General features: G+C 37.0%; 1 protein-coding gene across 10 annotated transcripts in view; it reads left to right on the forward strand.

The window, feature by feature from the left end:
* The window catches only part of RPS6KC1 (ribosomal protein S6 kinase C1), a 236,120-nt gene that overhangs the window by 115,653 nt on the left and 94,057 nt on the right, over nucleotides 1-26,410 (forward strand). For 9 of the 10 annotated variants that reach the window (XR_006777787.2, XR_006777785.2, XR_006777789.2 and 6 more), the window contains 2 exons: nucleotides 20,098-20,145; nucleotides 21,367-21,499. Coding sequence is in view for 5 of the 10 variants with exons in the window: in XM_045787882.2 (XP_045643838.1) it covers nucleotides 20,098-20,145; nucleotides 21,367-21,499 (181 nt within the window). In the remaining 5 variants the exon portion in view is untranslated. The remainder of the gene's footprint in view (nucleotides 1-20,097; nucleotides 20,146-21,366; nucleotides 21,500-26,410) is intronic. The other variant, XR_006777786.2, reaches the window with a different exon arrangement.

The raw sequence follows: 26,410 nt of genomic DNA on the forward strand, positions 1-26,410 counted from the left end.
TTCACATCATTTGTCATCAGGTGTATTCAAACTTAAAAATTCAAACAAACAATGAGATACCACTAAACACTTTTTAGTATGGCCATAATTGGAACCTTAACAGCACTAAATGCTGACAAGGATATGGAGCAACAGGAATTCTTTCATTGCTGGTGGGATTGCAAAATGGTACAGCCATTTTGGAGGACAGTTTGGTGGTTTCGTACAAACTAAACATAGTCTTAACATATGATCCAACAAATCCCTTCTTGGCATTTGCCTTAAATGAGTTCAGAGCTTATGTCCACACCAGAACCTGCACATGGATGTTGATAGTAGCTTCATTCATAATTGCCAAAACTTGGAAACAACCAAGATGTTCTTTGTGGGTGAATGGATAAATATACTGGGTTATATCCACGTGATGGAATATTATTCGGTGTTATAAGAAATGAGCTATCAAGTCATGAAAAGACATGGAAGAACCTTAAATGCATATTACTAAGTGAAAGATGATGATTCGAAAAGGTTACATGTATGATTTTAAGTATATGACATTCTGGAAAAGGCAAAATAATGGAGACTGTAAAGAAATCAGTGGTTACAAGCATTGGGAGGAGAGAGATGAGTAGTGGAGACAGGATTTGGGGGGCAAAAAACTATTTTGTATGATATTATAATGGAGGATACATGTCATACATTTGTTAAAAACCATAGCATGGGGGTGTCTGGGTAGCGCAGTCGTTAAGCGTCTGCCTTCAGCTCAGGGCGTGATCCTGGCGTTCTGGGATCGAGTCTCACATCGGGCTCCTCCGCTGGGAGCCTGCTTCTTCCTCTCCCACTCCTCTGCTGTGTTCCCTCTCTCACTGGCTGTCTCTCTGTCACATAAATAAATAAAATCTTTAAAAAAAAAAACAACCATAGCATGTACTAACTGTGAATGAACCCTCATGTGAACTGTGGGATTTGAGTGATAATAACGTATCACTAGAAGTTCATCACTTTCAACAAATGTACCAGTCTTGTGCAAGATGTTCATAGTAGTGGAGGCTGTGGTGGTTTGGGGGCAGGAAGTATATGGGAACTCTACTTTCTGCTCTAAACCTAAAACTGCTCTAAAACATGAAGTCTGTTTAAAAGGGGAAAAAAAAATCAATACAGTAATTACCATGTTTGGTGAAAGCTTATGGGACTTTCAACAGTGCCTTCACCTACAATTGTCATGTAATAGCTGATGTTAAAATTGTAAAAGATACAGGAGAATATTGTGATTGTGAGTTAACTGACAGCCAGTTCACTATTACAGTTGTGCTTCAGATTACTATAGCTTTTTATACTCTTAGTTTTCCCAAGACCAGACTCTTAGGATTACATACTACTTCCATACCACACACTATTCTAACCTCTCTACGAAAACTATTTAATGCTCTCACTTCTCGCAGGTAAGGAACCTGAACTCAGAGAGGTTAACCGTCTTGTCTAGAGACACTACTGAGTAGCAGAGCTAGGGTTTGGCCCCAAGACCATCTCTTTCCAAAATCAAAGATGTCTGTCATTATTCAGAACTGTATTTTATGTGATGATTGTAACATTTATGTCCCTTATCAACTTCTTATATTTCAGTGCATTATTCCTTTGATTTTGCTTTTTTAAAAAATCAGGGCACCCTTATTAATATAAATGAATAATAACATTTTTAAAAACTATGGCAATCAAAAACTTCCACAGTGACTAATAAGGTTTTGCTGGAACAAATTGAATGCCCGAGTCATGTTCTCATTTGATCCTTACTAACCACCATGCATGGTTTACTTAATAAACACTTTGATGTCTTCAAACTGTATTAGCTTAAAGGTAAAACTAGTGAAATAATTATTGTATTTATTGATTAAAACGTTAGAAATTGAAATGTACACCATTTACCATCTTTAAAGTTTGAACCTCAGAAAGTCTATGTGATCCAACTGGGAAATGCTGTTCTAAATTATTCTCTTTAATGGTTTTATACTATTCTACCATATACTGTAATTTATTTAATCAGTTTGCTATTGTTTGGCTCTTCAGGTGGTTTTCCTATTTTTCTCTGCCTCTAATGAATATTCTTAGAGATAAATTATCTCCTATTATGATTTCCTTAGTATACTTTTTCAGAATTGGAGATCATGAGTCAAAGAGTGTGTATTAACATCCAGAAATATTGTACTGTTCTACTCCTACTAGTAGTATGTAAGAAGACTTATTTCCTAACATCCTTACCAACAAATGGCATTTGCAGGATGAAAATTTGGGTTTCATTATCATTTTAATATGCAATTTTAATTGCTAATGAGGATGAATTTTTAAAAACCTTTATTGGCTGTTTGTGTTTCTCCTTTTATGAAATGACTTTCATTTCCTTTTTCCGTATTTTTTTATTAGAGGATTATGTTTTCTTAGTGAATTTTAAGACTTCTTTATTTAAGGGTTTGTAAACCTTTGTTTTGAATATACAGGAGTTATTTTTTTTCATGTTTCTTCACAAAAAATTCTCATTGTGTACATTCTTCATTGTAGAAAAGAAAGAATAAAGAAGCTAAAATAAAGAAGATACAGTCTACCCATAACACTGCCACGTGCTGAGGATCCTTTTTACATTTTAATGTATATTCCCCCTGTCTTTTTTTTGTGTTTATACATACCCCTAGGCCCCATTAGCGTATGGTTTCAAATGAAGTCCTAAAGACATTAATAGCTAAATTATACTGACTTTTAGCTCTTACCATGATAGTGGGACCTCCCTATCTCTTCCCCACCCCAGAAATATTTTTGAGATTCCTTATGGCCTCATATGAATTTAAGAATGAGTCTGAATCTGCCTCCTGGAAACTCCTGTTCTTCTGCCAGCCTTACCATTCTCTGGGATTTCTCGGATGGTCCCACGTCTGAATTAGACCTTGTTCTTCATTCCGGTTGGACTTGTAATCCTCCAGCAGAGTACTTATTAAAGTGTTTGTAATTGCTCCTCTCCCGTGCTAAACTTTAAGCTCCTGCAGGGTAGGGACCATATTTGGTGTGTTCATTGTGCTTTTTATCCATGGCTAGGACAGTGCTTGCACATAACAGGCATTCTGTAAATATGTCAGTTTGTTGAATTTTAATATATGATGGGGGTGGGAGAAGACTCTTGCCCATCAATTTACTTTTTATGTATGATGTTAAATTTTTTAATCTTCTCGTTCTTTTTCTTTATGATTTGCCTTTAGTATTGTTGATTTGTTTCTTTTTAATAGAGGACTTTTTATATCCTTTGTACTTTCACAGCACAACAAAATTGGTTGTAGTTTTCAGTGCTAGTGATTCTGAGTAATCCCATTTTAGCATTGTTGGAATATACTGGAATAGATTACATGGACAGCTTTGAACTCTCTCTTCTAGCAGCCTAAATCTGGTAATCTTCAAAGAAAACAGTTTTTCACAATTTGCTACTAAACAATTTTTTAATGTAGTTGTTAATTTTTATAATAAACTTGAAGGAGTCCATTGATTTTGCAAGTATTTCCACTTTCAGCACCTGTAGTATCTGTACATTTCAGTGCATAAACCTCTCGTCTTTTGCCAAGGAGGAGGGCAGCAGCCTGGCTGGGTGTGCAGTAGCACAGAGTAATACAGACTTTTTCCCCAGTCTTGTTTTCAGGAAAAGCTGGTACCTCTCATTTCTGGATTTCTGCAGCAGGAATTGGCTTGCTTTTTGTTGCTTTTTCCACCTAGAGACATTAGCATGTTTTTGTGTTCTAAAGTTTTGCCATCTGTTCTTACGTCTATGGTGTCTAAATGGGGTACCTCTTGTTTGGATGGGAGCCCCCATGTGGGGCGATGATCAAGTGGAAGCTAGTGGTCCGAGCAAAGGAGATAGAAGTTTATTGAATCCACCGCAAGGGACAGCATAGGAGAGGCTGTCTGCAGCCAGGCAGTGGGTGGAGGATGTTTTTAAAGGGGAAAGATGAGGAGGTATGGTCACGGATGGAATCTTCCCTTTTTTCGTAACTGTGCCTAGTTGTAAGTAGCCCATTGGTTAGTTAGGGCCCATGGCTGTTTTGAGCTGGGTCGCCTGATGGGCCTGCCTGTATTCAGCCGGGAGTTACTGTGGCCCTTTCTGCATTCCACCGCTCAAGCCCCTTTGCCTAAGAGTGGCCCCTGCACTCTCCTTTCATGTTTTCTTTGTAGTCATCATTGTGCATCTTTTAAAATGTCTTTACTGTTATTTAGTGACATTTTTATAGTGGGTGGTGACCTATATTTAAGAGTGTTACATTTAACACATTATATAGCCCTTCTTACACCTCACAACATCCATAATTTTGACCAACATGCCTTTGTTGACCTTTTTCACGTTGTTAACAAATGTTTTCAACAAAACAGGACAATGAGTCCTGGGGTGACATGTAGCTAGAGTAATCATTTCAGGTTGACCCAGTGCCCTCTGGGTACTGCTATTTGCATCCAACCCATCTTTCCTTCAACTGTGTTTCAAATTAAAATTTAGGCATCCCAAATTATTTGTGAATTTAAAGGTATACATTATCTTCTTTATCCCCTCTTTAGGATGTACTATCATTTGCCTCCAGTCCGATTTTCTTCCAGTTCATCATAAACACTGCTGCCAGAATAATTCATAAAACTGATCCTTTAGAAAAATGATCTTTCTAAAACTAAAAACTCTCTTGCTTAAAATCCTTCAATACCTTCACATAGTTTTTAGGAGAAAGTTATAACTTCATAGTTAAGGCTTCAAAGACCTTTGTAATCTAGCCCTTATTTCTCTGTTGATTCTCAAATTGTCCACCACCTGCCCCTAGTCCGCCCCCAGACCACCACGAAATGCTCTCCTGGTTACAGCACTATGAAACTTTCAGGGTAGATTTCATTCATGATGTACGTATCTGCCTGGAGTGACCTTTGCTTTTCTTCCTCCATTTATTTCATCTCATTCATGATTATTGTCTTCTTTTGGAAAGCTCCCTTGCTTACCTGTACTGTCTCATATTTTTTTTTTAAGATTTTATTTATTCGTTAGAGAGAGAGAGACAGAGAGAGCACAAGCATGGGGAGAGGCAGAGGGAGAGGGAGAAGCAGACTCCTTGCTGAGCCGGGAGCCCGACATGGGGCTCGATCCCAGGACTCTGAGATCACTACCCGAGCCAAAGGCGGACGCCTAACCATCTGAGCCACACCTGTACTGTCTGATTTAAATATCTTTTACTGTGTCTTTTTAATGTCTTGAGCTTCTTTGTCATAGCATTCATTCATATTGTATGGTAGCTTTTGATATTACCTCTGTGCCTCCAGCAAGCCTTCATATGCCTCAGATGAACATGGGTTTTTCTTTGTTTTTTTTTTTTTTTAAATTTACATTTTTATTTTGGCACAGTATTTACAGACATCTATTAGACAGGAAAGATAGTCTAAATACGGTGCTCAAGATTCAGGTCTTTGGAAAATCAGTCTCTATAACATGTCAAACACCAGCTTAGTAACTGTATCTTATTTAATTTTGTATTTTTGGCCTTTATTGTAGTGACTTGTGGATAACAGATACTCAATATATGAAATTGTTGAGAAAAATCAATGAATAAACGATACCTCCCTACCCACATTATCTCAAAAAAAAGTGGAGACCATTTATTCTAATTGGCTTACCTCCTCACCATTTCTCTGCATGTTTTTTTTTTCCATTTCTGTTTCCTTATTTATTCATTCAACAAATATTTATTGAGCTCCTGGCATGTGTCACATGTGGTATTAGCAACGGGAGATGCAATGGTGAACAAAGCACACCTTATCTCCACCCTCTCAGAGTTTATAATCCAGTGGGGAATATAAATAAATAAACCAGCAGTTAACCCAGTGTGAAAAGAGCTTTGGGTGAAGAAGTCCACTAAGGTAATGTGACACCGTACCGGAGGGCCCCCTGTCTTGGGGCTCTCCATAGGCTTCTTAGAGTAAGCAAATAAACACAGGAGGGAGGGGTAGGACTTAGCTCACAGAAGAGTGTTCTAGGCTGAAGGAATAGCATACACAGGGCTGTGGGAGTCTTTGAGAGCATGCTCTCTCTCTAGCTTCTTCAGCCCTTTCAGTTCTTCCTTCTTGCCCATTCTTATTTAGTCCATTTTTTTTTTAAAGATTTTATTTATTTATTTGACAGACAGCCAGCGAGACAGGGAACACGGGGAGTGGGAGAGGAAGAAGCAGCCTCCCAGGGGAGGAGCCTGATGTGGGGCTCGATCCCAGAACGCCGGGATCACGCCCTGAGCCGAAGGCAGATGCTTAACGACTGCGCTACCCACACGCCCCTATTTAGTCCATTCTTAAACTTAGCTGAAGCTTACCTCAGTAACTCTATGCTCATCTTTTCTGTCTTTGAATTAAGCTCAGCATTGTGTATTATTTTCACCTCTTTGACTTTAGTTGCCTTAAATATATAGTTAACCTGTCCCTAGAGGGCAGAGACTATATCTTACCCCTCTTTGTTTTCTCTGATCACGCTTAACTACATACAACATTGTCCATGCAGTAAGGATGTAGTAAATGCTTGTTGGATAGTGGTAAAGGGAACAAAAAGAAACAATTTATGTGTTTTTTCAGATTTCAGATACTCTTTGAATCTGCACCTCAAAATGTACCACACCTGCAGGGTCACAGTAAGAGGGTAGTTTGAACTGAAAATTGCCAAACTGTCCTCTCTGTGCTCCCCTCCCCCTTCCCCTCTCACACAGAGTCCACTATAGATTATTGGCAGGGTTGGTTGTTGCAGTCCATGAACTTGTCGTTTTGAGAATGAGTGTTGTATCTTTGTATTTCATAGGTGCTGTAAAATATTTTGGAATTTTTCAAAACATGGATACATTGTATTCTTATATTAAATAAATTTTCTAGGTCATATGAAAACATTGTTAAATTTTATTTTATTTTTTTTTCCAAAGATTTTATTTATTTATTTATTTGACAGAGAGAGAGAGACAGCCAGCGAGAGAGGGAACACAAGCAGGGGGAGTGGGAGAGGAAGAAGCAGGCTCCTAGCGGAGGAGCCTGACGTGGGGCTCGATCCCAGGACTCTGGGATCACGCCCTGAGCCGGAGGCAGACGCTTAACAACTGAGCCACCCAGGCGCCCCAAAACACTGTTAAATTTTAATCAGTTCTAGAAGTTCAACTCCATCTGCTACAGAAGTACAAAGCTCATTTAAAACATTTAAAGGGGCGTCTGGGTGGCTCAGTCTTAAGCACCTGACTTGATTTGGGCTCAGATCATATCAGGGTCCTTTGATCGAGCCCTAGGTTGACTCAGTGCTGGGCGCAGAGCCTGCTTAAGATTCTTTCTCCCTCTGCCTCCCTCTCCCCCCAGTATTTAAAAATAATAGCATTTAAAGCTTTCTTACTCTTGAGGCATTTTCTTCTGAATTGGAATCAGGCTCCCTTTGACATTGGCAGTTTAGTTGGATGGATATGTATTGATTGACTTGAAGATGTAGCCTCTGTGTCCTTACCATTATAAGGTTCCGTTTATTAACTGTCTGTGTGCATACTGCACTGATTCTGAATACTTTGTAAAAACTATGTGGACATATTTGCGTTTTTAATTGCAGTTTTCGGGGCCTATAAATTGATTTGAGTATATTTATAGAGCCTATCGGGCAGCAGAATGGAAATACTAAAGCATAGTATGAATTGATACAGTTTATAGCAGCACTGGAGTATTAGGTTTTTCTAGCAAATGGAAATAGGATCTAAAGCTAAATACAGCTGACTTACTTTTAATTGAATTTTCATCTAAATTTAACAGTGTCAAATCATTATCCCAAGTGAACTTGAGAATTCAAGCCAGAGAAATAGAATAAATGGTTTCATTATGGAATTGAATGGCATGAGCTGAACTTGGGCACGAAAACCCAGAACTTCGGAGTTTTAACCTCTCTTTTGCATAATCTCTTTGTGGCCTTGGGCAAGTCGCTTCACAAAAACAGAAAGCAATCACAATGAGAATGATAAAGGTGTAGAGATCTAGCTTTTAAAGCATTTGGATCTGAGAAGAGCCTCCTAAGTGGATGTTTTTCCTAGCTCTTCAACATGTCTGTTTTAAACCCAGTTTTTCTTTTATATTTTGCCTTCTGCTGTATTTATATCCAGTTTTCTTACAAAGACACATGTCCTTTGGAAACAGGGTTTCTGAAGTGATAGATGTATAGGCCTAGGATTTGAAAAATTATACAAAGTAAAACTCTTTTTTCATATATGTATGTAAATGATATTTTTGTGATAACTTTATTGTTCACTAAATCATTAACCTCACCTTCCTGGTAGGAGAAATCTTTGAGGGAAATGTCTTACATTCATTGACATTTGGCTAATAGGAATATAAAAGATTTTAAATTAATGTTTGTGGTTGAAATAATTACTTCCTGGATTATTTTCTAGAGAATAACATATTTTGGCATTGCTTTAGGGCAGGACCAGAGTTAGCTGTTTGCTAAAGATGAATAATCCAGGGGTTTGGCTAAGTGACTTCTAGATCTAGGGAAATGGAGAAACATTCCTTGAGCCCTTTTTATCTTTTCTGATCCTGATAATAGTCTGTCAAAGAAAATAAGCTTTGCCAACCCTATTTCAGTGCCTCTTGAAGGAATGAAACTTTATAGGAATGAGTGGCCTTTGCATTTTGAGTAAATTACTTGTATCTGCAAATCTGTTGTAGCGCCACCAAAATATGCATATTTTCTTTTTCTAATATTATGATTCATGATATATTCATAACATGTCTTCAAAGATAAAGTTATTCTGGTAACATTTATTTTTAGCTATCACAGTGACAAGCTATGATTCTTTAAAAAATCACCGTGATTATTATTGAAGTTACTAAGTATACAAAGGCGTAAATTGAGTTCACGTGGGGCATACACACACAATACAGTGTTGTATTAGGTTATGGAGACCACAGATAGTTGCACTCAACAGATTAGGGCTATATTCAGTTTAAATAGAGGGCAGGACAAATGGGCTTCATTATGCCAGTTCTTATGGTACATAAATGCTTAATAATGCCCTAGTTTTAAATTAATTTATGACTAATTCCCTACGGAAGCTTTGAAGAAGATTTAAAAATCTGGATTAAGATTACAGTTACTATAAATCAAATACATCTGTTGCCATTTTAAAGCCAAGAATTAAAAGATGCTTTTGTTATTATTTTCTAAAAAATATTTTCTATATTGATTTTTCTCCTAATTGAATTTAAAACACGGAAAAAAGCCCACAGACCCCAGAAAGCAAAGATGACGTACAGGAAAACTTCATATTAGTCCATTTGTTTCAAGATGAATATATGCTGGTTATCCAGTATTATGATTGAATATAGCCAGGTTCTTGAGATTCTCTGTTTTTAATATTTTAAAAGACACTACACTATTTTGTTTCTGTATAAAGTACTGTGGCAAATAGAATCATTACCTTAAATAAATGACAGGGTTTTTAATTGCTTTTTTTGTAGATATTATTAAACCTCACATCAAAATGTACATTTTCCTTGGGTAACATTTGGATTGTGGGTATGATGGTACCTAGAAAACAAACCTTTCAGAACAAAAACCTTATTTTATGACTGCATAAAAAATACCTTTATTATTATTCATAGACTGATTAAAACACCTTAGCTTTTATATGTCATTTTATTCATTGTATGCTTATTTTGAATAGAATTATGGGTGACTTTAAATATGACTAACCCGCCCTCCCCTTTTTTAAGGGAAAAAAATCATCACATTTACTTAATTTACTTAAGTAAATCCCATTAGAGGGAGTATTTTTCTTGTCTTTTTGTTCAGCCACTAGAGTCCCCTGTGACCTTGGGTACGTATTGTAAGAGGTGACTGACGGTTCATGATGTTCTGTATTTTCTGGTAGCTTGCCTGTTGCCTGCCTCTGGGTTCGTCATCCCCCTTATGCTGACTTAGGCAGTATTAGGCAGCCTCTTATCTTCAGGCTTTGATGCATATGTTCTGAAGGTGGCCACAGTGACTTTGGGTAGCAGCAGATGGTAAACCTTCAGGCTGCCACCGGCTATACTGGTGTTAAGTTGGAAAGTTAACGTTTGATGAAGAATCAGTAGTGCATATGAAAGAGCTTTCACTGCTGAAATATCTTTTAATTAAAAAATTAGCATACTAAAACCTTTGCAAATGTCTGGGCATTTAAAGAAATCTAAAATTAGTTGTTTTCTTATAGAGAAATTAGTTTATGATCAGCTTAGTTGTGTTGCTTGCATTTCCTAATGTGGTTCTTTTCTCCCTTTTCCTGCCCCAGTTTGCCTGTAGTTAAGACAGATATTAGATAAACCGAAATAGGAGATGTTTTTAGGAGTTCAGTGTGTTTCTGTGAACACTTAAAGTTTACTTCGAATATGGTATCTTGGATTTTAATAATGAGAAAGAAATGTGGATCTTCAGTACTACCTCCATACAATCCTAGTAGATTTGGTCTTTCGTTTCCTACCTTTGAAGAGATTTCTAGCTATATAGAAGCCTGAAGAACTCAACCTGCCTCCAAAAGATATTTCAGTGTGTTCTGAGTTGGTTGATAATTTTTTGACTTTGCCATCAATCCACAAAGCAATATCCTTTTTGGTTGTTTGTTCACTTACCTCATGATAATGTGCCATGTTGAAAGTTCTTGCACAAATAAAACACTGGGAAGACCTGTAAGGATTTTGTTTGTTTGTTTGTTTTCCTTAAATCTTAGGGGTACATTTTATGCTTTGCTAAACATAGATCCTTCATAGTAGTAAAATGAAAATACCCTTTAGACCAGGGTTACAAGTATCCATGTCAAATTTTACTCTTCATATTTGAATTCTCCTCAGTGAAATACTTTTGTGAGCATATGACCATCAAGAACAGATTGTTTTAATGACATAACATGAGAGAAGTGCCTCTACGCAGTCTGTTCCTGCTGATGCTCTTGACAGTGCAACTTCGGATGGACAGCACTGTAGGCTCCACAGCTTTTGCTTTGGAGTTGCTGGACAGTGGTACAAGGAACGTTACTAGATTTCGTGGTGTCAAAGAAAGAGAAAGTTAGGGCCCAGTGGGGGGAGTTGTTGGTGTTAAAGGTCACCTAGGACTGTTCCTTGTTTTCTGGTATTTGGAATTTTATGAGATCTCTCCTGAGATTAAGATACAGAATTAAATAAGAGTGGAAATACAGTTTCAATATTAAGCATACGAAATGTGATGGGTTTTTAGCAGTAAATATAAATAACTTGATTATCATCACATGGTATTGGGGGGAAAGCAAAGATTTAGTGCTCTGGGTTTGTTGTTCAAAGCCATTTCTGCAGAAGAGTAACATTATTAGCTCCTGTAATGCTGCCAAGATGAGTTCAGTTAATAACTTCATAGTGGTTAAGTTTGTTTTTTAACAGAGTACAGTGAGCGTAATCTTATCCATCTGAAACTCTGTTGAGAAAAACTGTCCAACTTGCAGAATTGGGCTTCTGTATTTTCTCTGGCTTCTTTATTATGTTGATCCTATTCTTTTCTCTTATGTTTATTTATGTGTGAATTCCCAGTAGTATAAGTTGCACAACTGAAGTCCATTCAGATTATATCTAGCAAACATGAATAGTACTGTGATATCATTAAAGGAAAGGCTGTGTTTGTCCAGTATGATTACCTCTGTAGACTTTTTTTTTTTACATTTTTTAAAACTTTTATTAATTGTTCTGGAGTCCTGTGAAGTAACTGGCACCAAATTAGAGATAGATGTTCCCTCAAATTACTCATGTAATCTTTCTTTTTAAAGGTATTGGAGCTGAAATTTTTAGAGACTTTCGTACTTTGGATGTCAACATTTAAATTAAATATGTAAAAAGATTTAAGAGTGACACTTAATCCTCACCACAGGGAAGTCTTCACTCTTCCTCACAGCAATGATTGTGTCTTTAATCATTTCTCTCTTTTCTCCAAATTTATTCTTCATATGTTTAAAAGAAATCATCATTTGATGCCTTTGATATACTTCCCCACCCCTCCCGCCTTCTCAAAAGTGGTACCTAGTTAAATATCAGGCCTTCCTTATTCTACCATCAGAAAAAACCCAGACCGTCATCAGTTGGAGCTTTTCCTACCACCGTTAGGAAAGACAAGTGGGCAAGTCTCATTGTGCTGGCGGAATTGAAGAACAGATGAGGCTGATCCTTAAGGAATAAGTTGTCTGCTTTTTTCCCCAGTTAGAAGCAGTCATTCTATGTATTACTACAGGCAAAGATGGAATAATCTCTTCTGTTAGACCATATGCTAATAGAGTGCTGATAAGTGAGTGTGAAAAATGAAAGGGAGAAATACATTAATTGTATTCTCTCAATAAGGTATGCTATCCAAGGTAATTATTTCATGACAGTTTTAGTTATAGTACTTGTTTTATCATGAAATAAAAGATGGTTTTAGGAGCCTTTTATTGGAAAGACAATTGTATCAAATTAGTACCAAATTAGATTTTTGTCTTTATAAAGGTGAGCAAACCCATGAGCAGTTTTTAAATTGATGTGTTCTAGTCCACAAATGAACAAATTCTGTTTGAGGGTTAAAGAAGCTATTATTTTGTCCTTTATGCTGACAGCTTCATTACAGATTAGCCTACTGTTGGCATTAAAAAAATGTTTGGCTCCTTATGATCTTTGTGCATGCAACTATAATATTAATGCAGTGCCATAGCACTGTTCATTAAGAAATGACTTTAAATGAGGTTGAAGCGTGTAAATTTGGAAAGATACAGATGTTAAATGCAGTCGTTTCTCTTTGTATACGGCCGTATGGCTAATAATTTCCAAGTGGCTAAAGCTCTTGTTAGCAGGAGTGCTGGTGTGTTAAGAATGGCTCTATAAATAACTTTAAGAACTGAAGTTGAAGGTGCTTCTTTTAAAGACTATTGTTAACTAAACATTATTGCCAAACAGATGGAAAGCATTCACCAGCCTGATGTTTTTAGGTCTAATTATATTATCACCAGCCCTGTACGGCTCAGTTGAAGAGGTGTATCCAGAGGCCAATTTATAATCATTTAGCCAACACCTGTTTGGGAGAAATTGACAGTCAAAGGGCACATTTAAAAAAAAATCACATATGTTCTTGTGTTTATTGCCTCAATGTGAACGTTGTCTAGTTGCAAACAAACTTGAGGAGAAGAAAGTAAATGTAAACAGAGCAGTACTTCCCAGCCATGTTTATCGATCTTAATTTGGCGTTTTTATCTGATCCACTTCATGCTTCATGGCTAAGTAAGATCAGCAAAGAGATACCACTCCTGATTTATGTAGGTATATTCTGTTAAGCCTATTAAGAGGTTCCTGGTAGGAAAATGAAATTCTTTCCTTTGTACATCTTCCATACCTTTTACTTAATGAAATACATCATATAGATGTATCTTATTTAAATAGGATTGGCATTCTGGTGAGTGGCTTAGAAGAGTCGCAACTTGGTATAAAAACAAAGAGGATTTAAGGAACACTACTTTTCTTCACAGACTCAATTGAGGTTCATTAAACTGTCCTTTGCAGAGAGAGGGCCGAAGTGCCTCTTTTTGCACATGTGATACGTTAATTTAAATCTCAAGGCTCAAGTTGTTTGAATGTGTTTCCATGCTTTGGAGATTCAACATTGGTGATGAATATAGCTCAAAGGGAAATTATGGGGAGAATAGATCTACTCTATCTGAAAGTAGTTTGAACCTGATGATCCCGTTAACTTTCATTTTAGTGTTTTTCCTTCTTTTGGCGTACTTCTCTATTGAAAGATTTATATAAGTTGTCTCCATTTTCTTATCACCCAGCAGTACTGAAAGTTACCAACAATTTCCTAACTGCCTTAGGCAGTAATTGATTCTCAGTGGCTTCTCTTTGTTGTTTAGGACAGATGATCACTCTCATCTTAAGTATTCTCTTTCCCGGGACACCTGAACCATTTAATATTTTCTGTCTTTCTTTGTACTTTTCTCCCTCTACTTTTAGTTGTTGTCTTATATACCCTTGATACTACAGCTATGTATAATTTTCAAATTCAGATGTAAATATAGCTTAATAGTTAATGGAGGAAGAACCCTGGAGCCAGACTGCTGGGTTTTAAATTTCACCTCTACCGACTTTTAGCTTTGGGAGCATGGACAGGTTAACAGTTTTATGTTTGTTTCCTCATCTGTAAAATTGGTTAATAAAAATATACCAACTTCTGAAAAATCATTTGACAAAATTCATCCATTCATGATAAAAAAAAAAACCAACCTCTTCAACATACTGGGTATAGAGGGAAAGTACCTCAACATAATAAAGGTCATATATTAAATATTAAAAAAAAACCAAAGCTACCCTCATAGTCAGTGGTAAAAAGCTGAAAGCTTTTCCTTTAAGGTCAGGAAAAAGACAAAGATGTCCACTCTTACCATTTTAATTCAACATAGTACTAGATGGCCACAGCAATCAGACAAGAATAAGAAATAAAAGGCATCAAAATTGGTAAAGAAGAAGTAAAAATCATTATTTGCAGATGACAGGACATTGTATATAGGAAATGCTAATGACTCCACCAAGAAACTCGTAGAACTAATAAATGAATTCAGTAAGGTTGCAGGATACAGAATCAATATACAGACATCTGTTGTGTTTCTGTACACTAATAACACACTAGCAGAAAGAGAGATTAAGAAAACAATCTCATTTACAATTGCATCAAAAAGAATGAAATACCTAGGGATAAATTTAACCAAAGAAGTGAAAGACCTGTACTCTGAAAACTATAAGACATTGATGAAAGAAATTGAAGACAACACAAATAAATGGAAAGATAGATACACCATGCCCATGGATTACAAGAATTAATATTGTTAAAATGTCCGTAGTACCCAAAGAAATCTATAGTTTCAGTTCAGTCCTTATGAAAATACCAATAGTATATTTCACAAAACTAGAACAAATAATTATAAAGTGTGTATGGAATCCTAGAAGACCCCAAATAATCAAAGCAGTCTTGAGAAAGAAGAACAAAACTGGAGGTATCACAATCCCAGATTTCAAACTATACTTCAAACTGATAATCAAAATGGTACAGTACTGGTACAAAAACAGACAATCAATAGAACAGTAGATCAATAGAACACAATAGAGAGCCCAGAAATAAACCCATGCTTATATGGTCCATGAATCTATGACAAAGGAGGCAAGAATATGCAATGGGGAAAAGAAAGTCTCTTCAGTAAACGGTGTTGGGAAAACTGGACAGCTACATGCAAAAGAATGAAACTGGACCACATTCTTACACCATACCTGAAAATAAACTTAAAATGGATTAAAGACCTAAATGTAAGCCCTGAAACCATAAAACTCATGAAAGAAAACATAAGTAGTAAATTCTTGGACATCGGCCTTAGCAATATTTGTTTGGATCTGTCTCCTCAGGCAAGGGAGACTAAAGTAAAAATAAGCAAATGGGACAACATAAAACTAAAAAGCTTATGCACAGAGAAGGAGACCCAGAATAAAATGAAAAGGCAGCCTAATGAATGGAAGAAGATATTTGCAAATGATGTATCTGTTAAGGGGTTAATATCTGAAATATATAAGGAACTCCTACAACACAACACCCCCCCCCCAAAAAAAATCTGGTTGAGAAATAGGAGAAGACCTGAATAGACATTTGCCCCAAGACATATAGGTGGCCAACAGACATAAGAAAACATGCTCAACGGCATTTATCATCATGAAAATGTAAATCAAAACCACAAGGAAGTATCACCTCATACCAGTTAGAATGGCTAATATCCAAAAGATAAGAAATAACAAGTGTTGGTAAGGATGTGGAGAAAAGGGAACACTCATGTGCTGTTGGGGAATGTAAATTGGTACATCTTCTGTGGAAAACAGCATGGAGGTTCCTCAAGAAATTAGAATAAAAATACTGTACAATCCAGTAATTCCACTGCTGGGTATTTATCTGAAGAAAATGGAAACACTAATTTGAAGAGATTACATGCACCCGGCATATTTATTGCAACATTATTTGTGATAACCAAGATATGGAGGCAACCTAAGTTTCTGTCTATAGATGAATGGATAAAGAAGATGTGGTTACGCATACAACAATGGAATATTGCTTAGCCCCCAAAAGGGTGAAATCTTGCCATTCATGACAACATGGATGGATCTAGAGGGTATTATGCTAACTGAAATAAATCAGAGAAAGACAAATACCATTTGATTTCAGTTGTATGTGGAATCTAAGAAACAAAACAAGTGAACAAACAACAAAATAATAACAGACTCCTAAATATAGAGATACAAATTTGTGGTTGCCAGAGAGGAGGTGTGATGAGGGGGTATAGGTGAAATAGGTGAAGGGAATTAAGACATACAGACTTCCAGTTATAAAATAAAATATAGGAATGAAAAGGACAGGGAATATAGTCAATAATATTGTAATAACTTCGTATGGTGACAGATGGTAACTATGCTTATTGTGGTGAGCATTTCATAGTGTATATGATTATTGAATCACTATGTTGTGTACCTGAAACTAATAAAATGTTGTGTCAACTGTATTTTAATTAAAAAAAAAAAAAGCCAGTCACAAAGGAAAAAAAATATAAATACCTGTCTCATCGGATTGTTGAATGCATTGTATGATTTAATTCTTTGAAACCCAGCATAGTGCCAGGTATAAAGTAAGCACTTCATTGGAGGAACAGTCTCATGTTTTTAGCTATTATCTTGATGGAGAATGCTCAAATGTAAATCTTTAGTCCCAACTTATTCCTAAGCTCTATTCACATATTGACATCTGTCTTCTAAACATTTACACCTAAATTTGTTCACATGTGTTTATTGAGCATTTACCATGGGAGAGGGATGTGTTATATGTTGGAAGAAATATAGTTTCTGCCCTGTATTAGTTTTCTATTGCTGTCATAACAAATTACCACAAACTTAGCATCTTAAAACAACTAAATTTATTATGTCAGAGTTCTTTGGTTTTTGTTTTGTTTTGCTTTGTTTTTCTAGATTTTATTTAAATTCAAGTTAGTTAACATATAGTCTATAAGTTTCAGGGGTGGAATTTAGTGATTGATCAGTTGCATATAACACCCAGTGCTTATTACATCAAGTGCCCTCCTTAATGCTGATTCCCCCAGTTACCCCATCCCCACACCCCCTTTCCCTCCGGTAACCCTCAGTTAAGTTCTGTATAGTTAAGAGTCTCTTACAGTTTGCCTCCCTCTCTGTTTTTGTGTTATTTTATTTTTCTTCCCCTTCCCCTATGTTCATCAGTTTTGTTTCTTAAATTCCACATCTGAGTGAAATCATATGGTATTTGTCTTTCTTTGACTATGTCAGAGTTCTTTGGACCGGAGGTCTGACATGGGTTGCATTGGGCTATAATCAAGGTGCTGGCAGGGCTGTGTTCCTTACTGGAGGCTCTGGGGAAAAATCCACTTCCAAGTTCATTCAGGTCGTAGGTTGAATTCTTTTCTTTGCAGTGGTAGGACTGAACCTGTCCTTACTGGCTATCAGCCAAAGACTGGTCTTTACTTCTAGAAGCTGTCTGCTCCTTCTCATGCTTCCTATGAGCTCCCAGAGGCCCATCTCCAGTGGTGACATGTGGGCATCTGTATCTTAGCGCCAGCAACCGCATATCCCTCTCATACTTCAAATCTCTCTGATTTCCCCTTCTGCCATATCATTTCTGTGTTTCCACTTCTGGCCAGAGATAGTTCTCTGCTTTTCAGGGTTCATGGGATTTGATTGAGCCCGCTCAGATAATCCAAGATAATCTGTTTTAAGGTCTGTATCTTAATTACATCTGCAAAGTCCTTTTTGCCAGGAACATAACATATTCATAGGTTCTGGAGATTAAGGTATGAACATCCTTGGCGACCATTATTCTGCCTACACTATGCCCATAAAAACCTTGAAATCTGGTTGAGAAATAGACATGTGAACAAAAAAATCAAATCGAAGGGGTTGGTACTGTATACAGTGGAAGAACAAAGAATGTAGAAAATCAGCGTTACTTGAGCTCAATATGGAAGGATGAGTACTTGCTTGATAAGGGGCTGGGGGTGGGGTGGGGGACATGTCAGGAGAAGCAGCAATAACAGCCATAGCAATAATAGTAACAAGTGGCTATCCCAACACTTTTATAAGATGACTTCACTGAAATTCTCATGAATGGTAGATGCTGTTATTATCTGCCATTATAGCTTCTGCCGATGAAGTTTTCATGTCTTCACTTTTAGAGTAGTAAGGGTAAAATTATCGTATCGGGTAGTTGAGAGAATTAACATTGATGGCTAAAGCATAGCACATAGTAAACACTTAGTACATGGTAGGTAAACAGAGTAGAGGGTGGATAGGAGAAATAGGTAGTGGACTTCGTCACTGGTTATAAAGGTAGGGGACAGGAGAACTCATAGTGACTGAGGGAGCTTTTTGGTGGTGGGCGTGTTACATGGATGGTGGCGTTATTCAGTACTGTAGGAGGAGAAACAGGATTTGGTTTTATTTCTAGTGGGGACAGGGCTTTGAGAAGAGGAAGGGGTGAGTTCAGAAGATATCTGTGGGAATATTCAATTGAATTTAAATGGAGACTTACCTAGTGTTGGTCAAACACTTGTAAGGGAGTTCAGAGATGAAGTGGTCACCATCACTTCAAATTCATCATGTCTAACATGGAATTTACCGTCTTCTCCTCAGGCTGCTCCCCCATCTTCTCACCATTCTTTCGTTTTCCCAAGCTTGACATCTTTTCATCCTTGACTCTCAGCTCTCTGGACGGGAAACCCAAAGCCCTGTTTACAGTGTTTGCAGGTGTCTGTGGTGTAAATACTCCAGACACGGCCCATTTCAGATAGTGGCTGCTTTTGTGCTGCTGTGGCAGAGATGAAGAGCTCCAGCAGAGACCGCGTGGGCCGACAAAGCCTAAAATCTTTACTGTCTGGATCTTTATAGAAAAAGTTTGCACTGCTGCTATAGTGTCTCAAAGATAATAAAATAGTAACATGGTTGAATCATTCTGTATCTCTAGTCATTCCTTCTATCCATCAGGATGGGTTGGGGGAGGAGGTAGTCTGAGGGGGTGATGTGTGAGATCATGCATGGTCTTGAGATAATTTTTTGGACTTAGGCTTTTTTTTTCTGAATGAGAGGAATGATATGGAGGAACTTATGTTTTTAAAAGAAAACACTGGCTGCTCTTTAGATAGTAGACCATAGGGCAGCAAATAAGGAAGGAGAGAAATCTGTTGGGAGGCCATTATTATAATCCAGGTAAATCTTTGGATCAGGGTAATAGCTGTGCAAGTGAGTTCACATTTTGGATACATTTTGGAACATAGAGCTGACAGGATTTGCCAATGGAAAAAGAGGAGCTAGGATAAGTCTTGGATGGAGAAAGCAGTACCAAAAGGAGTCTTAAGTTGGAGCCCGAGTTACTGAGATTACATTATACCACATTGCTACGTCAAGGATTTTAAGAAGAAAAATGAGACTTCAGCAATGCTTGTAATTTTTTTTTTTTACTTCTTCTTAACCATATATGTTCCATGAGGAAAAATTCTTTGTGTAAAATAATTTTTCCTTTTAAGCAATATATTTTATTTTATTTTTTAAAAATATTTTATTTATTTATTTGAGAGAGAGCACAAGCAGTGGGGGAGAGGGAGAGGGAGAAGCAGACTCCCTGCTGAGCAGGGCGCTGATGCGGGGCTCAATCCCAGGACCCTGAGATCTTAACCTGACCCAAAGGAAGACCTTTAGCCCACTGAGCCACCCAGGCGCCCCCTAAACAATGTATTTTAAAATAAATCTAGGAAAACATAGAAATGTTTCTAAAATATGGAATTTTTAGAAGAGGAAACTATAATAAAACCTACTTTAGAGACTGTTTTAATCCTGTGATTTGGTGGCTTAAAAAAAAAAACCCATTTAGATATTAACAGTTTTGGTGGAGTCAGTTCCAGCATTTACCCCCAAACCCTTATAGTTTCAAAAACTTACAAGTCAATGTTTCATTGTACTGTGAGTAAGTTATTACTCATGTCTTTTATGTAGGTTTTACTTGTAATGGACACAAGGACAGAACAGACATTCATTTTAAAAGTAAGTAGAATTTGTATATTTAATGAATTTAGGCATTAATTTTCCAAATTATGCTTCTGAAAGAAAAAATATTTAATATTTTTTCCTGGGTGATTGGATGTTCTCTTATGTTTGTGGTGATCTATATTTATTTTACTTTCTGTTCTTTATCACAGTTGATAAATACATTATAGCATACATTTAAAAAGAGTTTTAGGTTATAGAGTATGGAGGTGATAGTTTGGATAAGTCGAAGACTCATTCCCTGCTGTTTAAATATATAGTGTGTACTTTAAACACATCTCTAATACATTTTGTATAATTTGTGAAGATTGCACAGAATTGTACCTTTGATTATGATTATAGCCCCAAAGAGCTGAAATTTTGCCTTTAAGTCTCTGTTTCAGGTATTTGGGAAAGTGTTATCTACATCCCTGGTCCTCTGTCTCTCTCTCTCTCTTTTTTTTAATCTAAATTCAATTCTATTTCTTTATATAACTCAATTTCTAATTTCTGATTTTGTAATTTCAGAATTGAAATGGATTGTGACAGTACATATTCTAAAATATCCTAATTTAATTATTTCCATAAGCAGCTAGAAATAATCAATTTCAGATCAGTTTTATATTTTTTTCAGATACTTTTACTTACAGCATGGCAGTAGGTTACATTGATATATATTGAAACAAATTTCTTTCTGCGTATACCTTATCACTGGCATTTCCCCGGATTTTAAACCAGGCTTTGATACCAGACACTATACTCACCTTGTTCCTTTGGAGAAGGCTTAAAGTGGTCTTTATACTTTTTTTGGCATAAAATTTTCAGATCTCCTGTTTAATCTAGGAATATCTTTTGTGTCTCCGAAATTTGAATGATCTCACAGTGTCTTGCTTTATTAAAGACATATATATATAGATACGTGTGTAAAATAAAACTTAAGAAAAGGTCATAGAGAAATAACTGCGTGTCATCCTGATGACTTAGTTTGAGAACATCTCTAATAAAAACACTGACCCACGTAATTGATTTTAATGGCAGCTTTGTGGCATCTTCCGTTCTCTGGATTCACGCCAGATGCCATCAGCAGAGCCTCCAGGGACTGAGGGGCATAGAGCAGCAGATGAGTGGTTTCTCTGAAGCCCAGAGTAACTCGGATAGATTAGTTTGGTTGATAAACACAGAGCACAGCAGGCTCCAAAGGCAACTGAGGGTACAACTGACCTTTTTGTTCTCTGTCAGGGTCTAAGGAAAAGCAGTGAATACAGCCGGAACAGAAAGACCATCATCCCCCGCTGTGTGCCCAACATGGTGTGTCTGCACAAGTACATCATTTCTGAGGAGTCCGTATTTCTTGTGCTGCAGCACGCGGAAGGTTAGTTTGTGGTTTAAATTGTTTACAGAGCAAAGAGTGTCATCTACTTAGCTTTTCAGTGTCGATAACGTCTGTTTACTTCTGTCATTGCATGGGCAGATGAAACATACGAAACACATGTAAGAAACTGTTTCCTCATTCGATCTCTTTGAGTTGTGAGGGAAAATGAAAACCCAGGTGAACAGCAGATTTCATTTGAACTACAGTAACATTCTTAGATGTACATAACTACTTACTTTCTCCTAGAATTGAGCTACTGTGATGAGCACGTTAAGGTGAATGTGTGCTACAAGAGCTAGGTTTTATTTTAGGGATTTTATTTTGTTCTTTTGTTCTCTGCTAAAAGGATACATTAATGGTAGATGACAAAAATAAAAAGCATCCCCTGAAGAATTAATTAATTACCTCCTTTTTTAGAATGCATGGGTATTTGCTTAACATTTGACATTACCTAGTTATTCTGATCTGGGTTTTTACGAATACAGCCATTGGCGTCACATATGGGTACAAAGTGGAGGCATGGTGCTCTGCCTTCAAACTATTTATAAAATTTCAGCTCATGGTAGAGGGAACAGGTGGCAAAAAAATACTATGTTTTGATTTGTTTTTGCCCTTTAACACCTGAATTTAAATAAATAGTCTTTTATTTAGAATGACTGAATACAGCATATAAATATAAATCCGCATAATAAATATTGCCTTTTGGCCTTAAGAGGTGTTTTTAAAATAGTAAAAAAAATTTAAATTATTTTCCATGTTTCATGAAGGTGTTATTTCTATTTTTACATTACTGAGAATAAAGAACTGTTGTGTTTTACTAATAGGCATGACATTTGAATTTAATGCATTTTCCCAGGAAAATGAGTCATTGCTTTGTGGAATGAGGTCTTTTATGATAACTAATGCAAGATTTTTGATGGGGGCAATAAACTATTAATATTGTTTATTATGAAGTACAGCACAAGATAACTACAGATGGAGGGAAGACCTCCATATGTAGTATTTAATAGGAAATTCAGAAGGGCTCCATGGTCTCTCAGGTATTAAGAGAGTTAATTGCGTGTGTGAATTGGATAACTAATTCACCTTTGTTCAGACATTATAGACAGCTTTTATCTGAGGATACCAGTGCATTACAGACATTATTGAATTAGAGGTCATGTCATCTGATAGCGAAATACAGCCACCTCTGGTGTGGAACAAAATAACTTGCGTAGTAATAATCCATAATAATTTAGAACAAGGTCAGTAGGATGAATGTAATTATAGTCAATATTCTATTACCCAGTGTGGATTATTCATGTTGGAGATTATCTGTGGCAAATTTTCGATTCTAGTTTGCCTCTGCTATTTGCAGCTTCTTCCTGCTCTTTCTCTTCCTTCTCCAGAACACACTTCAGCTTTTCTTCTCCCATCTTCTCACTTTCTCTTATACCCCTTAAGGCTGATATTTCAACATTATTTTACTTTAATACTGAGAAAATCTTTATAATCTATTTGAAAGCCATATGTCTAGATTTAGGTTATCTTTACCAAGTTTCTTTTCCTTTATTGTTGGCCACAGCTGACTTTGAGTGGCTACATGATATTGAATCTGTCCTGGATTATTTACACTTGGTGGGGGAGGATGTCTTTTTGACTGTTGATTTCAGGTGTCTGCTGTTTGATTTTAAGAAGATTTTATAACACGAAGATATTAAATTATAGTGCAAATAGGGACTGTAGGTTCATTTAATATTCAGCAAATTTACTGAGCATGTATTATGTACTAGACTCTCTTTGGTGAACAAGACAGGAAGAGAGCTTGCCTCTTTGAAACTTACATTCTTGTGACGAGTCATACAGAAAACCAAAGAGCATGATAATATTGACTAATAGTAGGGACTGCTGGTCTCTAACACAGTGAGCTTTAAAAGGAACTACTGGGAGACTACATTAGATGAGGTAGTCAAGGAATCCTGCTCCAGAAAGGCGACATTTTAGAGGAGTTTTAAATGACAAAAGAAATAACCATTTGGATGTAATTGGGAAGCACATTTAGGTACAGGGAGCAGTGTAGGAAATCAAAGGCAAAACAGTATCTGATGAACAAGAAAGGAGACCATTTGGTTGGAGTGTAGTGGGTGAGGGCAGTCGTGGTATATGAGGCTCTTGGGGAGATAGGCAGGAGTCTTGTACTGCAGGAAAAGGACTTTGGCTTTTATTCAAGTGCATTGGGAAACCATTGGATATCTAAAGCAGTGGCAAGATCTATTTACATTTTTTAAAAGATCACTCTGGCTGTTGTTTAGGGAATAGATTATAAACAGGCAAGGAACAGTAAACTAGCAGTGAATAGTGTAGACAAGAGGTGATGATGGCCTGGCTTTCTGGGGTTCTAGCCGCTATGCTTTGAGGGTAGACTTAGTGGGACCTGTGATAGATTCTAGGTTAGGGAGAGAAGAATCTAGGTGAATTTTTTGGCTTTAGCTTGAGCAATCAGGTGAACTGTATGCAGTATGCTATCTTTTACATATTAGTGGTATCTGTTACCTCTATGAATTAGAAGTTGTGCATATATCATACGCACATTACTTTTATATGTGTAAATAGCTATTCTTGAAAAATAAGTGTTGAACAATTGTTTTCTCTAATATGAATGCTTGAATATTTATGATTTGTGGCTTTAGCTTCCTTCTGCTTACAGGACAATTCGAGATTCATGTAAGTCTCTTGGACTCATTTTCTTTCCGTTTTTAATTCATTTAGTCAGAAATATATTGGTGCTTACTGGGATACAGGCTTAGTTCTAACATGGCGGGAACAAAACTGATGAAGACTTTACCCACATGGAGCTTACACTGAGAGGCAGAACAGACAGTAAGCAAATACACAAGTAAATATATGTCAGATGGAGATGAGTTCTATGGTGAAAAGTTAAAAGAAGGGAGAAGGGGATGCCAGAGGGTGAGGTGGGGGGTTACTACTTTATCTAGAGTGGTCACTTCATTAAGAAAGGGACTTTTGGCCAGTGACCTGAAGGAAGTGAGAGGGGGAGCATTGTGGGTATGCGAGGGAAGAGTATCTCAGCGAGAGAGAACAAACAGGCTTGGAGCCAAGAGTGTACTTGGGGTATAAGAAACAGCAACGTTACTGTGGCCGGAGCAGAATGGGAAGAGCTTAGAGGTGGGAAGATCCTCTGTGGTCTTAATAGGCCACTTTAGGAACTTTATATATATAAATTTTTTTTTTTTTTTTTTTTTTTAAGAGCACATGCAGGGGTTAGGGGGCAGTGGGAGAGAGAGAATCTCAAGTAGGCTCCAGGCTCAGTGTGGAGCCCAGTATGGGGCTGGATCTCACAGCCCTGAGATCATGACCTGAGCCGAAATCAAGAGTCAGACCCTTAACCGACTGAGCCACTCAGGTGCCCCAAACACTTGATTTTTCTGAACAGCTAGGAAGTGGTTGAGGGATATTGAGCAGAGGAGTGACAAGATAGGGGTCATTCTGGCTGCTTTGTGGAAAATGTAGTCTAGGAGGGCAAAGGCAAAAGCAGGAGAGCAGTTTGGAAGTTTTTGCAGTGATCCAGGTGAAAACAATTGTGGCTTGCACAGAGCATTTGTGGTAGAGGCGGTGAGAAATGCTCATTAGATTCTGCATCTGTTTTGAAGGTGGAACTGACATGATTCTGCTTTACACGCCAGCAAGGTTTTTGGCTCACAGAACTGAAAGAATGGAGTTCCCATTTACTAAATGGGGAAAGCTGCGGGAGGGGTGGATTTAGAGGAAAAAATCAGGGATTCGGTTTTGGACTTGCGAGTTTGAGATGCTTCTGAAATGTCCAGGTGGTGTTGAGTAGGCAGTTGGCTATACCAGACAGGATTTTAGGAGAGAGATTGAAAATGTTTATTGTTCCTATTAATGAATCCCTTATTTTAACTCTGGAGAAGAAAAGGTAAGAAGAAAATTTTATTCAGTCCAGGCCACGTGCGTTAGTAAAACTTTAAGTTCCTAAGATTAGGGATTATGTCATTTTCGTCACCTGTATCCCACCATGTAGCAGAATACTTGGTACATAGAAGATGCTCGGTGTATAATCGCTGAATCCTGAGTAGGTTAGAGGAAAGGTGACATGTCTAGGTTAGAAGGAATGCCTGCAAGTGTGGACACACCAGATAGGCAGGGGATGGGAAAGAGTTTTGCCCCAAGTTACTTGGGGACCCAAGGGGTGAAATGATTCTCTTTTTATTAACTAGTTTTTTTTCAATTATGAAACTAATATATAAAGCAATACATTTGAACTATATATAGAAGTATAGAAAGTAAAAGTAAAAATAAAAATTCTCCCTTCCTAGTCACTTTAATGCCCTGTTCTTTTCTCTAAAAATGGGGAAATTTTCCAATGTGTGTGAACATATACTCCCTACCTGTCTGGTTTAATAAAATGGATCTTCCATATTGTTGTATGGCTTGTTTTCTTCCTCCATCTTAACAATATACCTTGGACAACTTTCCTTGTCAGTACATATAGGTCTGCATTAAGAGAGACCACAGTAGTGATTAAAAACAAGGATTCTAGAGCCAGACTACATTAGTTTGTGTGACCTTGGGCAAGGTATTTAACGTTTTTGTGCCTCCATTTCCTTATCTATAAAATAGGGATGATAATTATCTACCTCATACAGTTGATGTGAGGATTAAGTAGTTGATATATGTAAAGCACTTAGTGCCTGGCACCTGGTAAACACCGTGTAAGTATTTGCAAATGTTGCTCTTGTTGTTTCGAATAAAGAATATTTGGTTGTACCAGTATTGTAATTTATTTAACTACTCCCTTATTAATTGGTGTTTAAATTGTTTCTAGTACTTTGTCCTATGTATCTTTGTGTAATTCTGTTTTCTTTTTTGAGAACTATTTATAGCATGAATTTC

Source organism: Ursus americanus, chromosome 2, assembly GCF_024610735.1.
Source record: "Ursus americanus isolate L20-20 chromosome 2, mUrsAme1.1.p, whole genome shotgun sequence".
Lineage (NCBI taxonomy): Eukaryota > Metazoa > Chordata > Mammalia > Carnivora > Ursidae > Ursus > Ursus americanus.